Source organism: Pseudonaja textilis, chromosome 14 (assembly GCF_049901715.1).
Source record: "Pseudonaja textilis isolate UNSWEBS1 chromosome 14, rPseTex1.2, whole genome shotgun sequence".
NCBI lineage: Eukaryota > Metazoa > Chordata > Lepidosauria > Squamata > Elapidae > Pseudonaja > Pseudonaja textilis.
Genome location: NC_142003.1, coordinates 1,549,153 through 1,566,637, shown reverse-complemented (window position 1 = coordinate 1,566,637; position 17,485 = coordinate 1,549,153). Strand labels below are relative to the sequence as shown.

General features: G+C 49.6%; 1 protein-coding gene and 1 long non-coding RNA gene across 9 annotated transcripts in view; one reads left to right on the top strand and one right to left on the bottom strand.

Annotated features, from left to right (window-relative positions):
• Window positions 1-3,946: 3,946 nt before the first annotated feature.
• Window positions 3,947-5,579, bottom strand: LOC148124667 (uncharacterized). Of its 2 annotated transcripts, XR_015739572.1 has the most exons (3): window positions 5,561-5,579; window positions 4,420-4,468; window positions 3,947-3,990 (listed from the first exon to the last, which is right to left on the bottom strand). It is a non-coding gene; the product is annotated as an uncharacterized LOC148124667 (long non-coding RNA). The 2 variants fall into 2 exon arrangements; XR_015739573.1 differs by lacking the exons at window positions 4,420-4,468; window positions 5,561-5,579 and adding an exon at window positions 4,187-4,322.
• Window positions 5,580-5,791: 212 nt separating this feature from the next.
• MPRIP (myosin phosphatase Rho interacting protein) overlaps window positions 5,792-17,485 on the top strand; it is a 73,083-nt gene continuing 61,389 nt past the window's right edge. For all 7 annotated transcript variants that reach the window (XM_087912832.1, XM_087912830.1, XM_087912828.1 and 4 more), the window contains exon 1: window positions 5,792-7,077. In XM_087912832.1, the coding sequence (XP_087768958.1) occupies window positions 6,958-7,077 (120 nt within the window). In that variant the 5' untranslated portion in view covers window positions 5,792-6,957. The remainder of the gene's footprint in view (window positions 7,078-17,485) is intronic.

The following is a 17,485-nucleotide window of genomic DNA, read 5'->3' as shown; positions in this document are numbered from 1 at the left end:
CCATGGTCGACGTTGAACTGGGTCAGCCTCCAATTCTAAACTGAACTTGTTGGGAGTGGGTGTAGGAGGAGGAGTATGGACAGACTCAGAGGGTCAGTATTGCCCGGTCCAGTGGAGCTCAGCACGGAGGTACCTTTCCCTTAGTAAGGTCGGCCTCCAAAGAAAACAGAAGTTGCCACACCTCTGGGGTGTGGGAAAGGCAAACGGGCTTGTCTCTGTGATAATCAGACCCTCAGCTTCCCGTCCAGCTTTGCCACCTCTTTGTAAACCTGTTGTCAGAAAGGGAGGGAGAGTCCAAGTTGGAAACGTGGGCAGGAGGGAAGTCCATTTCACAAAGTAAGGCAAGGTGGCTTGATAGAGTCTCTCTCTCTCTCTCTCTCTCTCTCTCTCTCTCTCGAGATGGAACCAGAACAGAACAGATTAGCAGAATTGGAAGGGACCTGGTAGATCATCTAGTCCAACCCACCGCCCAAGCAGGAGACCCTGACATTCCTGACAGAGGGCAGTCCAATCTTTTCTTGAAAGCCTCCAGGGATGAAGCTCCCACAACTTCCAAAGGCAACTTCTGTTCCATGGATGGATTGTTCTCACTGTCAGAAAAATCCCTCCTTATTTCCAGGTTGAATCTCTCCTGGTTCAGTTTCCATCCATTCTTCCTTATCCTTCAAATGCTTTGGAGAATAGCTTGACCCCCTCCTCCTCCTCTCTGTGGCAGCCCCTCAAATACTGGAAGGCTGCTCTCCTGTCTCCCCTGGTCCTTCTCTTCTCTAGACTGGACTAGCCAGGCCCGGTTCCTGCAACCGTTCTTCGGGTTATGCTAGATAGAACAACAGGGTGGGTAACATTGGACTTCTCCATCAGGGTTTAACAGTCTTCAACTTATGGCCAAGAAGGTAGATGGCTAGTTTTAGCAAAAGACAGCAGTAGAAACCACTGTACTTCCTGCTTTGTGTTTCTGTGAGAAAATATCTGCAGGGACTGCATGGAACTGATCCCAGTTTGGTGTTTGACTAACTGAGGTGGAACCTAAGCAGTCATATCACTTCCTATTTCTTGGGAAACTCCACTGGCAAATTTCTTTGGGGCTGTTGGCACAAAACTTCCATTTCAAGAACAGGCTGGTTAATGATAAACCACCTTTGGAGATCTGTAAGGCTCTTGGCTTCGACAGGCCATCCCAACGTCTCCCAGATGTTTGTTTCGTTTAAGCAAGAAGCTGGCCCCTCCCTGGTTTCAGAGGATTGGAGGTCAGGATTTATAATAAGTGGATATGGCTGAGGAAGGTCAGGGATAGCTTTCTCGTGGTCTCCCGGTCTCTATCCAGGGCTGATAACCATCACACCAAACTGGTTCCCCAACTGACAGATATACTCGTGGCTATATCCGCCATGTTTAACTCTATAATTGTCTGGTTTGGCTCTGCAACCCAACAGGACAGACACAGACTTCAGAGGATAATTAGGACTGCAGAAAAAGCAATGGCTTCCAACCTGCCTTCCATGGAGGACCCGTATCCTGCACGAGTCAAAAAGAAGGCTGTGAAAATATTTACAGACCCCTCGCATCCCGGACATAAACAGTTTCAACTCCTTCCCTCAAAACGACACTATAGAGCACTGCACACAAGGACAGGTTTTTGCCCCAATGCCATCCCTCTGCTAAAGAAATAATTCCCTCCACACTGTCCAAGTATTTACAAAGCCTGCACTACTATTACTATTAATCTTCTCATCCCTCCTTGTCACCCATCCCCTCCCACTTGGGACAGTATGACGGTAACTTTGTCGCTTGTATCCTTATGGTTTATATTGACTGTTGCCTAGTATGGTTGGATTGCTTATTTGTACCCCATGACTATCACTAAGTGTTGTCTCTTACGATTCTCGATCAATGTATTATATTTTTTTCATTATGTACACTGAGAGCTTCTGCACCAAAGACAAATTCCTTGTGCGTCCAATCACACTTGGCCAATAAAAGAATTCTATTCTATAATGAGCTGGATTTGAATTCAACAGCACGGTGAAAAATTGCTCTTTCCAACTCTCTAACCAGAGACAACACTGACCAAATACTATTAGTATTAGGAAAGTGGACCATTATATACAGGTAGTCCTCCACTTACGATCATGATTGACCACATTTCTGTTGGCGAGTGAAAGAGTTCAGTGAATTTTGCCTGATTTTATGACCTTCCTTGCCTCGGTGGTTCAGTGAATCACTGCAGTTGTTAAGTTTGTAACCTGGTTGAATCTGGCTTCCCCGTGGATTTTGCTCATCAAGAGGTTGCAAAACCCCAGGACGCTGCAACTGTCATAAATGTGAGTCAGTTGCCAAGCCTCTGAATTTTGATCACATGACCATGGGGGTCGTTGCAACAGTCATAAGTGTGAAACATGGTCATAAGCCGCTTTTTTCAGTGTCTTTGTGACCGGTCCCTAAATGAGCTGTTGTAAGTCTAGGCCTACTTGTACTGTTTGGCTGGACGGCCCCTTTCAGCATTCATACAACCGTGTAAACTATTCTTTATGACATTTTATGAATGAAGTTGTATGGGCAAAGAATTAAACCCCTTTAACTGAGTCCCGGAAGAGAACAATCTCACCCTTTTGTGTGTTTATTTATCGATTGGTGCAGGAGATTAATCTCCTTTCAGCAGGGCACAGGTGGTTCCGAAGGTCTTGTGAAGGTAACTGAAACCGCCTTTGATGCAGCACAAAGCCTGCCCGGCTGTAAGCAAACCACAATTGTGTACCTATTTATTTATCCATCAGTGGAGTTGTGCCGGCTGGCTGGCTGGCCACCAGGAGCAAAGTTGGGCCCTTCACCAAATAAACAGCCCCGTTCTGCTCGAACAAAAAAGGATCTGCAAGATCTTGACCAGGACCTGCTTCTACCGGGCTGATGGCTTGGATCTTGCCGCATTTTGCAGAATTTGCTCCTAGGACTTAAGATCGGTCCAACTCTGGAATGACAGGCGCAGGCTGCCCTCTCTTAACTGTTACCTTCTAGGTTTGCGCTCCTAGAAGTTCCTGCTAGCCTGAATTTAATTCCAGAGTCCACTTGAGAAGTACGACCTCCAAGACGACTTCATGATCTGCCTCCAACCTGGTTCTACAGGTCTTTCAAGAACGGATCCATCACCACCACAACCAAGTCCATTCGTTTGGCTTCTGCTTATCCTTCTCCTTCCTTCAATCTTTCCCAGTATCAGAACTTTCTCCAAAGAGACTGGTCTTCTGTGGATTGATTGATTATAGCCCAACAAGTCATTGTTGACTCTTAGTGAGAAGATACATAAGGGTTTTTTTTCCCCCCAGGATGATCTGTTTCCAACTTGGTCCTACAAGTCTTTCAAGAGTGGACCTATCACCACCTCAACCAAGTCCAACCCCCTGGCTGATGGTCCCCCTCTTCTCCTTCCTTCCACCCTTAAGAACTTCTCCAGAGAGCTGGCTATTCCCATCATGCATCCAAAGGCAGATCGTTTGATCCTGGTCATTTCTTTGAGTTGATGTGTTGGACGATCCATCGATTTGCCTTCTTGGTTCTCCATCCTATTCTTAGCAGACTTCTCCATCACCACATTCTACTCCTGCTTCTTCCAATGCCAGTATTGAAAAATATCGTTGACTACCGTGACTTCCGAGTTCACCCCCTGAAGAGCCAGCCTCCCCCCTGGAGTAAGAGGCTAAAAACCCACAGCCTTTGTGTGTGACTGTGTTTGTGTGTGTAAGAGAGAGAGATTAGGTCTACTTTTAAAATTAAGCACTGGGTGGATCTGGGTGCTTTGTCACCCACTTGAATGGAATCTAGTAAGCAAACAAAGTTAAGGTGTTTCTAATGCAGACCTAGGAGGGGATTATCACACCGCCGAGCAAACACGGTGTAAGGTGCAGTTCTCCTGGCTGGAATGTTTTTCCATGTTCCTTTTTCTTTCTTCCTCCCTTTCCCTTCCCTCTTGCAGCTTTCGCCAAGGCCCCTTGGACTCTGAAGCAGGGGGAGAAAAAAAGAGTTGCGTTGGTTAATGAGCCAAGGAAACAAGTAAGGCACCAGCACAAAGAGTACATTGGAGTGAATTCCCACTGAATTGCTGGCCCCTGGCCAAGACCTCCACCCCATCGGAGCCGAGAGCAAACTTGGAGAAAAAGGGGAAAGCTGAAACCAGACAGGCCCACTTCTGCACCTGCGGCTCTGGCGTGGGAAGGCTGCTTTGCCCCTTTAACAGAATAACAAGGGTTGGAAGGGACCTTGTAGGTCATCTAGTCCAAGCAGGAGACCCTACAACATTTCTGACCGATGGCAGTTCCAGTCTCTTCTTGGAGGCCTCCAGTGATGAATCTCCCGCACCTTCTGTTCCATGGGTTGATTGTTCTCACTGTCAGAAAATTTCTCCTTATTTCCAGGTTGAATCTCTACCTGTTCAGTTTCTGTCCATTGTTCCTTGTCTGATTGCCTCCGGTCCGATCTAAATGTAGTATATAAAATCATACATTGCAACGTCCTACCTGCAAATGAATACTTCAGCTTCAACCATAACAACACAAGAGCAAATAATAGATACAAACTCAAGGTAAACCGCACCAAACTTGATTGCAGGAAATACGACAGAGTGGTCAACCGAGTGGTCAATGTCTGGAATCCTCTACCTGACTCTGTGGTTTCTTCCCCAAACCCCGAAAACTTTAGACTGTCTACTATTGACCTCACCCCTTTCCTAAGAGGTCTGTAGGGGGAGTGCATAAGCGCCCCATTTCGTGCCTACCATCCCTGTCCTATTATTTCTTTTATTTTTCTTATATGTACCCATCTCATGTATTCAAAACTATGTTTATTCTTATACCTGTATCTTGTAAGCGATTAACAAATCAAATAAATACTAAATTTTGTAAACTGGGAGGGAATCCAGGTCTATGTCTCTGGAAAGTGATTAAAGGGCAGGAAAGAAAGAACCAGCTTAGAGGCGCTTCGAACTGCGAGATGGGCAGCAAATAAATTTGATAATAATGAAACGTCTCCCTATAGCAGAGGTCTCCAAACTTGGCCACTTTTGAGAGTTGTGGACTTCAACTCCCAGAATTCCTATGAATTCTATGAAATTTTTTTTTTTTAAAAAAAAAACGGGGCTCCCCCCCACATTATTTTAAGATCCCTCAAAAGGTTTCTAACTTAAGGAGGGACCTCTGATTGCTACATCCGTCGCCCTTCTGGTATCCAAAGGACTCTGGGCGGTTCGCAACCTAAGCCTTACTCCGGGGTGACTACTCCGTAGGCGCTTTGCTTTGGGGGAGTGGCGGCGGGGGGGGGTCGAATGAAAGGCCCGGGAGATGAAGCCCCGCGTCGCAGCCTTTGTCTGCTTCGCTCTCTAAGGCGAGACCCCCGCCAGGCAGCTGGATCCCACCGCCCGGATCCCGCGGACCCTCCAGGGGTTTTGAGAAACCGTCTCGCTACGCGCCCCGCCCCGGGCTGGTGATTGCGACCCTCCCCGGCCGGCCAGCCAACCGCTCCGGCCCCCCCCGCTCCCTCCTGCCCCGCCTCCGGCCCCCGAAGCGCTGCCAACCTCGCGCGTCCACCAAGCCTGAACCATGAAACAGGCCGCCCCCACCCCGTCCCTCCCCCCCTCCCTGCGCCTTCGGTGCGCTTTCGCACATGACGTGAGCAAAGGAGGGACTCGCCACGGGCTCAACCTCTTTGGCGATTGGGTGGGTGTCCTTTTGTTAAGAGTGGAGCCTCCCTGCCATTGGATCGCGGGCAAAGTCAATTATTCTTCCCTCTTCTCCCCCCCCCCCATAGAAAACGTGGGGGGGAGAGCGAAGAAAGCAGCAAGAGGCGGAGGGCTCCCTTCCCCCCACCCACCCACCCACCCAACCTTTCCTCCGGCCGCGCGTGAAGCCCTTTTCCCCCCTCTTTTCTATCCGGGGTTCTCGCCACCCGCCCACCCACCCAATTGCAAAACCTGGGCCTCTGCAGCGCGAGACCCCAGGCGGGTTTTCTTGGGGGGCAGGAAAAGGAGGAGGAGGGGGGTCCTGCTGGCTGAGCTTTGCGTGCCCTGTAATTTCGAAGCATCTCCTCCAAGTGGGGCGGGGGTGGAAGAAGGAGGAGGGGGCTGAGCCATCAAGGCGTTTCCCTTGCGCCGGACGCCGCCCCCCCTCCCGCCGCCTTCCCTGCCCCTTCCCGCGTGGAGGGGCGGCCTGCGGCTTGGAAGAGGCGGCCGGAGCGCTGAGCGGGGCCCTCGCCGCGTCGTGGCCGGGGATCCGGAGCTGGTTCCGTCCGGGGCGGCGCTGCTGAGCTGGACCCGGTGGCGTCGCGGGCTTTGGCGGCCGGCGTAAGAGGAGCGGCGGCGACGGCGGCGTCGCATCCCGCGGACTGAGCGCTGGATTTGGGCTTCCTCCGGCTGGGGCAGCCGCAGCATGGATGGCCCGCGGCCCTCGGGCGGGCTGGAGCCGCAGCTGGAGAGCAACCGGGCAGCCCCGGCCGGCCGGCGCGGCGTGGGAGTTTCGGGCCGGCGCGTGGATTGAGCGGCCTCGCGTGGGACCCTCCGCTTCTTCCCGACGGGGCCCGCCTGCCCTGGCAGCTGGAGGCTCTCGCCCTCCGCCGGCGCCCCCGTTTGCCTGCTGGGGGGGTCCCGACCCGGGGGATGTGGCCCGGGGGCGGCACCTGGAGGGCTGCGCATCGCTGGCAGAGAGAGGCCCGCGGCGGAGGCCAGGCGTAGCGGGCGGACGGCCCGCCTTTCCCACGACCTTCTCGGACACCCGTGCGCGGGGCTGGGGATCCCCGCGAGCGGGGCCTGGCCTGCCCTCCTTTGGCTGAACGGCTGACGTCGCTTTTTTTTCTGCTTCTCTCTCTCTCTCTCTCTCGACACCCCCCCTCCCCACTCGGGAGCCTCCCACCCCCCCCCCGACCCCCGCCAAACACAGCCTCCTCACATACACACACACACACACACGCACACGCGCCATGGCTGCGAAAGAAAACCCCTGCCGGAAATTCCAGGCCAACATTTTTAATAAAAGCAAGTGTCAGAATTGCTTCAAGCCTCGGGAGTCGCACCTGCTGAACGACGAAGATTTGAACCAGGTAAGGCCTTCTTGGGCCCGGCGGGAGGCGGGGAGAACCTCCCGGCTCTTGCAGGGCTCGAACCTCCGGCAGAAGCGAAGAAGCGAGCCAGGAGGCCCCGCCGGTGGGCTATGGTTTCCGTGGGACACGGGGGTGGAGGGTGGGGGGTAGAGAGGGATGCCCGGGATCAAAGCAACGTTGCAAATCCCACATTGACGCTGGAGGTTTTATTTGGGGGGGGGGGAGAAAAAGTCCCGAGTTTGGTTGTTGCATGGGGGGGGGGGGGGAGAAACAGGGGCCGCGGATCCCTCCCTCCCTCCCCGAAAGCTTTGCCTCCTCGCCCGGTTGGTCTACTCAGCGCCTGATTCCTTCCGGAGCCTACAAAAGAGATACTTTTGGTTTACTTTGTTCGGTTTGTTTGGTCCTCCCTTGTTACTTTCTGCCCTTTCTCCCCCTTCCTGATCCATTCTAACCCTTCTCCCCCCAAACACCCCCGGGGAAACTCAGGACAAAAGCCGCCTGCAGGCCCAGACCTCGCTTGCAAACTCAACCTGCTGTTTTTTCTCTCGCTCTCCCGCCCTCCCTCCCTTTCCCCCTTGAGGGATAGGATCTTGAAGCGCCCAAGGCCTCGCTTTTCAAAGGCCGTATCAAAAGGCAGCGCCAGGCTAATGCGGCTTCCAAGCCCCCGCTCCTCCCCCCTCCCCCCCCCGGGGCCGGTTAGGTAACTTGGTTGTAAACTGGGAGGTGGAGTCCCCGCCACCGGGCCTAGCCAAGTCGGGTGCTAGCAGCGTGCATATTATTATAATTTTCTATCCGAAAGCGTATTTTTGTGTGTGTGTGTGTGTGTGTGTGTGTGTGTGTGTGTGTGTGTGTGTGTGTGTGTGTTTGCGGTCCTTCGCCCCCCCTGCCCCGCCCACCCCCCTGCGTGGCGCGGCTGTTTATAAATAGGGAGAAGCGAGGCGCGTGTGAATGTGTGCAAGAGGGGCGCCCCCGATTTCTCTGCGTGGCTGGTTCTTCCCTGCGCAGCTTCCAACGTCTCTGCTCGCGATCCTATGTGGGGGTGGGGGGTGGGGGGAGAAAAAGAGGTCGCTGCCTGTTTGGTGCTGCCCCTTCCTTCCCCCTGCGGCCCCCCCCTCGGCCATCTGCGAGCTCATATGGAAAATATGCACGTCTGTGTGGTGCGTGTAAAGCGATCAAGGGGTTGGCGAAGGGGGTCAGCTGGGCTTTGAACCTTCTTCGCGTTTGAGGCCTTCGGTTGTGGTTACTTTCCCCCCCCCCCCCCTTTAAAAAACCAGGGGGTGAAATCTCTGGTGTGAAAACGCCTGAATTGTTTGCCTGTTCTCCATCCAACTCCTTCTAGAAAGGAGACAACACACACACACAATTGTGTGGCTCCCCTGCCCAGCCTGAAAGAGTGTGCTTGTGCCTTGTTCACAAACGAAGTTGATTGTTCCCTGCCCCGCTGCTTTGGAAGGGGAAGCAATGAGTGGTGGGTTTAAGATGGGTTTAAGGCTGCTCTCCAGCTGCGTGGGACTACAAGCACCATAATTCCCTACTGCAATCCGGGTTGGAGAGAGAAACGCTGGAGGGAAGGGAAGAGAGCACCTTTTCCCCTTGTCTCCTTGAGCTGCTAGCTGTCAGGATGCAGGGCTGTGTGAGCCAACTGTAGGGAGAAGTAGAATAGAGCTCGGAGGGATCGTAGAGGTCTTCTAGTCCAGCCCTCTGCTCAAGCAGGAGATCTTATATCATGTCAGACAAATGGCTGTTCAATTTCTTCTTAAAAACCTCCAGGGATGAAGCACTCCTAACTTCTGGTAGCAAGCAGTTCCACTGGCTAATCGTCCTCACAGTTCGGAAGTGTCTCCTTAGTTCTAGGTTGCTTCTCGCCTTGATCCGTTGCCATCCATCACTTCTTGTCCTACCTTCAGGGGCTTTGGAGACTAGCTTGACCCCTTCCTCTTCTTCGGGGCAGCCCCTCCGATCCTGGAAGGCTGCTATCCTGTCCCCCCCAGTCCTTGACTAGCCAAACCCAGTTCCTGCAAGCGTCCTTCTACATTTAGTCGCCAGGCCTTTAATCCTCCCAGTCTTATAAAGCGGGCATAGTGCTAATTTCAGCTTGGACACAGACCTGCTTTGTGTGCAGGTTAGTCCTTGGCCTGGACTAGCCTTTTTTGATGGGGGGGGGGCTGCTTTAAGGGGGGGGAGTATTCACCACTTGCAAAAGGCCACTCCTGATTTTGTTTGGTCCAGCCGGCCACGGAAGACCTTTTCCTCTTTGAAAGGTAATACGGGGGAAATGGAAAGGGTGGGTTTTTTTCCTAAGAAGGTCCCCCGTAGGGTTGGTTTTCTTGGGAGCAGCTTTGGTTTCCTTCCAGTCATGCTGGACTACAACTCCTATGTTCCACCAACAGCACTGAAGGCTCGCATCGGCCTGTCCACAGCCAGGTGGGGAACCCACCCGGAGAACCTACGACTGTATGTAACCGTTCCTTCCTGTCGTTCTAACCAGAGGCATACTGCCCCTGGGTGTGGAGGCTCCATTTGGCCTGATCCCATTGCTTAGGATAGAAGGGTCCAAACTTGGCAACTTTTAAGACTTGTTGGACTTGAGCTCCCAGAATTCTCCAGCCAGCAGAGCAGAGCTGGCTGGGGAATTCTGGGAGTTAAAGTCTACAAGTCTTAAATTCTGGGAGTTGAAGTCCGCAAGTCTTAAAGTTGCCAAGTTTGGAGACCTCTGGCTTACGACCTTCTAGCGCTGCTGTTCTCCTCCTGGGAGTGGATCATGAAACGACAGATCTCGTAAGACGGGGGGATCTAGTGTCCCCGGTTCAGCTGACCTCATAAGAAGTAGAAGAACAGGGTAATGTCTAGACAGAGAGGAAGAAACGGGGAGTTCTGCAAATCCACAGCTGATGCCGGGGAATTTGGCTTGCGTAATTTGCGGTGAGAGGCTGCCAGGCCCAGATAGCTCAGGGAGCGAAGGCAAGCCTGCGATGGAGAAATGCGCTGGCAGAGTGGGCTCGGCGGAGCCTCCACGCGCAGGAGCAGTCTGCCTGCTTGGGCCGACGTTAGGGAAGAGATCCTCGTGCTGGGCGTCTTCCGGTTCTGCATAAGGACGCCTGTCTTGCAACCGTTCCTTTGATGCGCAAGGCGTATTCTCAGCCAACAACGCAGTCAGCCGACGTGATTACAGGTAGTCCTTGACCTACGACCACAGTTGAGCCCCAGATTTATGTCGTTAAGCAAGACGCTGGTTATGCAAGTTTTATCCTGTTTTAAGGATTTTCCTTCATGCAGGGAAGTTAGGGGACCCAGTCGTTAAGTGAATCTGGCTTCCCCACTGGTCACAAACAGGGAAATCACATAATCCGAGGACACCGCAACCGTCATAAGTACGAGTCAGTTTGCCAAGCGCCCACACTTTGATCCCTTGGCCACGGGAATGTTGCAACGGCTGTGAAAATACGACCCCAAGTCACTCTTTTTCAGCACCGTTGTAACATTGATTGATCACTAAACGAACCGTTAATAAGTCCAGGACGACCTGTGTGGCTTTCAATATTTTTATCACACACCAGATGCCCAGAGGCTGCGTCTCCCAAGTAGAACCATTTCTGGACACGATAAGAGTTGGGTGTTTTGACTCTTGGACGAGGCCAAACCATCGTCTTTGCCTCCCGAGAGATTATTTTAATTCTGTGGAGGATTTTCCAGTTGAGAGAGGCATCCCCCCCACCCCACGAGAAATAATGGGGTGTTTCTGGATCTGATCCGGAAGACAGATTGGTGGACTTCAACTCCCAGAGATCCTTAGCCGGCTGGGGGGAATTCTGGGAGTTGAAGTTCACAAGTCTTAAAGCTGCAAGGTTGTTGGAGCGCCTCTGCAATAAACATGGTAGCTCAAGGATTTTAACACCTCTCCTTGCTTTTAAGGACGAACAAACAAACAAAAAAAAACCCAAAAAACTTTTCATTTTTCCTCCTGGATTGGTTCATTTTGCAGCTTCCGATTAGGAAACTTGAGGTCAGCGACAGAAAGCATGTGTCTGGCATCGCTTTGTTTTGCTTCTTTGGTGTTTTGGAAAGCAGGTTATCTCATCTTAGTCCTTCACTGGCAGAACTTTTAGTTTTTTCCCCCATTTTTGGTTTCACTGCCAGGATATTTGCATGCAATTAAACCACAGCGTTAACAGCAGCAGTGGGTGACTGAATTTGGGGGAGAAATTAGGTTTTCAAACCTGCCGTTTGGTAGGTGGTGGAGACCACAGAGATTGGTATATTGGGGGACGTAATGTAAGAAAAATAATAACATTACCGATAGCAATCGTCATTCCAGATAATTAGTCCGAGAAGAAGGCAAGGCAGTTTATTTGAATTAATGGTGTTTTTTTTTTCTTTTCTTTTTTAATTGGGAGCTTCTTGGGAATAGAGTTCTGAACCTTCCTTTTATCTTGGATATTTTCCCCATATCTTAAAGGGTGGAAAGTGCATTTCGTGTAATTTTCAAGGGAGACTTCGGCGAGATTTCTGCTTACCCACAGAGTTTGAAATCTTTGCGCGCAGCAGTGATTGCTAATTTCTTCCTCTCTGCTTTGCGTGTAAATACTTGATGCAGCTAGTGCAGTGAAAGGTGTTTTTTATTTATATTTATTTATATCATCATTATCATTCTAGCCGTTGCCTATCTATTGTAGGATGAAGGCCTCTTCTGTATGCTTCCAACCCACACGGTCCTGAGTTTTGTTTGGCCAACTAAGCATGCCCGACTTGCTGATATGGTGGCTCCATCTCTTTCATGGGTGCTTTTGATCCAGCGGGATCCTTTCTGTGACTGCCTTGGTCCACCTGCCCTCAGTTCTTCTTGCTATGGGACCAGCCTGTTTCCATTTTGATTCTGTTTCCTTCTTGAGGGCAAAGCTGGCTGGGGAACTCTGGGAGTTGAAGTCCGCAAGTCTTAAAGTGGCCAAGGTTGGAGACCCCTGCTCTAATCCGCACACAGGTCTTTCTGTCTTGTCTTGGGTTGTGTCTGTGCGCCACGCCTAGCTTTTGTCTCGATTGGGAGGTTGGTGCCCCATGATTTGCCAGCATAGGTTAAAGCAGGTAGCACCTAAAATTGGGATTTCAGACCCTCTTAGTTATTTCGGTGACCGATTGCAAGCCTGCCATCTTTTTATATAGCATGCTTAGCTCACTGGCTATGGAAGAGCAGCCGTTGCATGAAGTATAAAAGCCGTGGCGTCGTGCGGGTTAGAATGCAGTACTGCAGGCTACTTCTGCTGACCGCCGGCTGTCAGCAGTTCGATCCTGACCAGCTCAAGGTTGATTCAGCCTTTCGTCCCTTCCGAGGTTGGTTAAATGAGGACCCAGATTGTTGGGGGCAAATAGGCTGACTGAGTGCTGAGAGAGGTATATAAGTCTAGAAAGAAAGAAGGAAGGAAGGAAGGAATAGAGGAATAGAGGAAGGAAGGAAAAGAGGAAGGTAGGAAAGAAAGAAAGAAAGAAAGAGAAAGAAAGAAAGGAAAGAAAGAAAGAAAGAAAGAAAGAAAGAAAGAGAAAGAAAAGGAAGGAATAGAAGAAGTAAGTAAAAAGGAAGGAAGGAAGGAAGGAAGATGTAGTGACACAGTGGTTAGAATGCAGTATTGCAGGCTGACTGTCCACTGCCAGTAGTTCGATTCTGACTGGCTGAAGTTTGACTCAGCCTTCCATCCTTCCGAGGTGGGTAAAATGAGGACCCAGATTGTTGGGGCCAAGAGACTGACTGTAAACTGCTTAGAGAGGGCTGGAAAGCACTGTGAAGCGGTATACAAGTTTAAGCGCTATTGCTATAAATTGAGTGAGTTCTGGGTTAGAATCCCGCTTTTCCCGAGTCTTGAAAATAAAGGTGGGGAGATGAATTCTTAAACTCTATTGCAAAAAATAAAATAAAATAAAATAATGACCTATCTTAAAAAAGGCCGCCTGAACCGAAGATTAGAAAACTGAACTGAAGACTGGAAAAACCTATAATGGATAAAAAGTGCCAAGTCACTTGTAAAAACGCTGTTGCCAAAATAATCAAAGTTATTGAGTATATTCTGGCTGGCAAATAGGTAATGAAAAAATCACACAGTATTAAACTGGAGAACCCCCAGAATTTATCTCCTCTCTCGGATTCTCCAGCCAGCTCTCAGGAAAAGAAGCCGAAGAAAAAGACGCAAAGGTGCTAAACAGAAAGCCGCCCTCTTGCGTGTTGAGGACTAGCAGCTGGTATTTTAAATGGCTCCCTGGCACGTGCCCGGCGTGGTGTCCTTGGTTTTGGAAATCAAACGGGGAAGCCATTTCATGGGTCCTTCGGTGTGCCCATACAGACGGTCGGCAATGCAGGAAACGTCGGTGTGCACCTGAGCATACCGCGAGAAGCTTTGTGCGAAGGGCCAAGAGTGACTCACAAAGTCAGCCAGGGACCCAACTCCACACAGGTGAGACTGACAAATACCTGTTGACCACACTTGTACTACAGTGTGTACCCAGGATTATTCTGCTGCTCCTTAAAGGAAACGGTGCAGTTTATGGTTGATGTGATGCGACGGTGCGCCTTTGAGAAAGGATTGCCAAGGGTTAGGAAGATGCGGCATGATGTCCAACAGCAAAAGAGGCCTTTCTCTTCCTCCCTCTCTCCCTTCATGTAGTACCAAAAGATGCCTTCCTTCCTTCCTTCCTTCCTTCCTTCCTTCCTTCCTTCCTTCCTTCCTTCCTTCCTTCCTTCCTAACGTAGCGAAAGAGGCCTTCCTTCCTTTCCTTCCTCCATTTCCTTCATCCCTTCCTTCATTTTCTTCCTCCCTCCCTCCATTTCCTCCCTCTCTCCTATTCTCACTTTTCTTTCCTTCCTTCCACTCTATTTCCTTCTTTTTCCTTCCTTCCTCCATTTCCTCCTTCCCTCCATTTCCTTCCTTCACTCTCTGTCTCCATTTCCTCCCTTCCTTCCTATTTTCACTTTTCTTTCCTTCCTCCCTCCCTCCTTCCCTTCCTTCCTGCCTTCCTTCCTAACTACAGTAGCGAAAGAGGCCTTCCTTCCTTCCCTTCTGAAAATGAGGACAAAGGCAAAGTAGCTCATGCAGAAAAGCCAGTTCTGGTAATCTAAACAGATTGTTTTTTGCAAGAAGAAAAGGTGGATCAGAGCTGAACTTGGAATTTGTTGCGAAAGGCTAAATCCTAACCAGTATCCCATCTGCTGTGATTTGGTAGCAAAGGCCTAATGATGAGAGTGTCCATCTTTGCAGCCCCCACCCTAAAAAAAAGAAAGATCTCTGGCTTGTTAGCAAAACTCCCTCTGTCTATTATTGCAAAGCAATTTCTGGAAACGGAGAATATTACTGTCAAAAGATGGAGGTGAGATCTTTGCTAACAAGATTACTCCTGTGCTAACCTTGTACGTGGTAATGAAGACCTTGGCCGTAATCTGGGCATAATCTGGTCCAGGCTTCCTTTAAAGTCCTTTGGAATGTAATGAGGTTTTCTTTCTTGGATCTACATCTGGATAGCTTTTTGGGTATAGTTGGACGTGAAAACTGCATGTCTTTCAACCTTTTAAAGCAAGTTTCGGAAGGCGGCCAGCCAGAGCCCAGATCGGTTCTGTGTGCCACCTTTTTTGGGAGAAGGTTTTGGCACGATTGTTTTGTGTTTGCACTCAAGTCTTCTGCTCTTTTCCCTTCAAAGCAGTTTTTTTTTTTTTTCAAACTTGGTTACGTTCAGGTGGGTGGGCTTCCAACTCCCAAGCCTTGAAATCCATCCATCTGAACAGGGCCAAGCTTGAAAAATAATGCTTTAATAACGCTTTTCCAGATTCTGGAAAGCTAGTTTTGAATGGCTGTTGAATTCTTAAATCCGTGGTCGGTGGTTTCATAGTGCAAAAAATCCAACTGCTGAGGAGCTAATCGTGAAGATTAAAATGGGGTGTTTGTTGGTTTTTTTTTTTTTTAACTAAATGTCAGATGTCTTTCCAGCGTTTGCTGTGGCAACCAACAAGCTTCGAGAGACTGCCCTGTTTTTTTGTTTTTTGTTTGCAAAAGGAGGAAGGAGGCACCATCTCTTGATTGGGTGGGCAAGGAATTTTTTAAAAAGGGAAATTAAGTCTTGGCATTTTCGAGGCACCAGAAAAGCTGGGTTGGATTTTGTCAGGCTGGTTTTTAACCCTGAGTCCTGATTCCCTCGGTTCAGTTTGCACATTTGACTTGCTTTAGCCACAGCTCTGTAGTAAAATGCAGGCCGGATGCCTACACTCTTGTGTGTATAAGGCCGATTGCCTGTTGTGCAAATGTGTCAGTAGACATAATGCCCAGCAGTTGGTGAAGGGAAGAGTTATAGAAAACTGCTAATCCTTAGCCAAAGCACCGGGTTTTGCTGAGAATCGGAACAGAGTGAGGTGTGGCAGTAGGACCAGGGCTTTGTGTTGTTGTGTTGTGTTGTGGCAGGCAGGTCAAATGCAGCTCAAGTCTGCACCCTTTGGAGACAGCCAGTGTTGTTTTAGGAAGAGCAGGAGAATCTACTTCGTACTTTAATTCGAGAATGATGTATACATTTCGTTTCATTTTGAAAGCTTTTCCATTCAGGGGGCTTGGGGGCAAAATGTTTTGTGGTGGTTTTTTTTGCAGGGGGGGATGTGTCATTCAGGAAAGTAGGGAAGATGATCCTTCATTCCTATTTTCTTCTACCGGCTGTGATTCTTCTCTTACAATTTTCCCTCCCTCCCTCTTTCTCCTTCCTTCTTTTCTTCTACCTAGTTCTCTTCCTGTCCTTCCTCCCTCCCTCCTTTCCTCCTTCTTCTGTCTTCCCTCCCTCCCTCCCTTTTTTCTTCCTTCCTTTCTCCTACCTAGTTCTCTTCCTTCCTTCTTCTGTCTTTTCTTTCCCCTCTTCCTCCTTTCTCTTCCTTTCTTCTGTCTAGTTTCCTTCCTTCTTCCGTCTTGCTTCCTTCCCTCTTTCTTCTACCTAGTTTCCTTCCTTCCTCTCTCCCTCCCTCCCTCCCTTCTTCTATCTTTCCTCCCTCCTTCCCTCTTTCTTCTTCCTTCTACCTAGTTATTTCCTTCCTTCCTTCCTTCCTTCCTTCCTTCCTTCCTTCCTTCCTTCCTTCCTTCCTTCCTTCCTTCCTTCCTTCCTTCCTTCCTTCCTTCCTTCCTTCCTTCCTTCCTCTCTCAACAAGAAAAGACAGTCAGACCCAAATCTGGTTTTGCCCCCAAAACCTCCCCCAACCCCCACCCCCGTAGTTTTCTTCAACTGCTTCTCTGGCCCCGAACGAGCATTTTTCCCTTTGACGGATGGGAATCTGGCGAGCGTGTTGGGACGGGCCAGCCTCCGGGGGGAATTCTTCTCCTCTAAGCTTTGAAACATTTTCCCAGGCGCCCCTGGTTCCTTAAAGCTTTTGACACTTTGACTAGCGGTGCACGAGGAAGGTTCTGTGTGTGTCTGTCCCACCCACCCCACCCCCCGCCTTCCCTTTTTCCTTTCAATTAAAAAAAAATTATATCTGCAGTTGCTGAGAGTTTTAGGAAAGCAGCGAGACGGGATTTAAACAGGATAAGCCGTGGTGGGATCTTCTTCAGAAGGACGGGATCAGGGTGTACCAACGTCTTGTATTTCATGGCAAGCTGTTTATAAATAAGCGTTGACATTTTGGATCGACAGTGGGAAGGTTCCTGGGCTTGTGGGGAGATGTCCTACCCCCTGCTCGCACGGTCAGGAGCTCCTCGCCTGGAGCGAGTGGGAATTTCTTCCAAGTGACCAGAGAGAACAGGATGTGAATGTAAATAGATGGGAGTCGAAAGAAGAAGAAGGAGGAAAAAAAACAACAGCCTGCACTTCTGCAAAATACATTTATGACGGCACGAGCTTTCGAAATTTGCAGTTTAATATCCTGAGTCAGACTCTAGATTTATTATTATTACTGCATAGTTTATTTTGACCTGTGCTACCTTTTTGAGGAAGGTTTTGTTTATTAATTGGGTTGTGCAATAGCCTGCAATAGCCGGCACTCAAATGTCATTTTTCCTTGCCAGCGTATAATTGGGGGGGTGATTCTTGGCTTTCCAGGTACAGTTTGGTGATAGACTCCTCTTGAGTGTGGAGGTTTTCCTTCCTGTTGATGTACGAAAGGCGTTTTAATGAGGTTTTCGGCCCAGAGGGATCCTAAGTAACGTCTGCATATTCTATTTGTTTGTGTTTACTGAGAATTTTACATAAAGCAAAAGACAAATTTAAAGCAGGAAAAAAAAGAAAAGAAATTGCAAGGAAACTAAGATAGGCGAGAAAGAAACATAACTATAATGTCGCCCGAACTTCAACAGATAATTACAATCCTATAAGCCCAAATCCCTCTTAGAGGTTACAATAATCCCTTCAACGCCTGTCTTAGTCCACATATTTTTTTTTTAACCCTGAAACCCGTAAATCATCACCT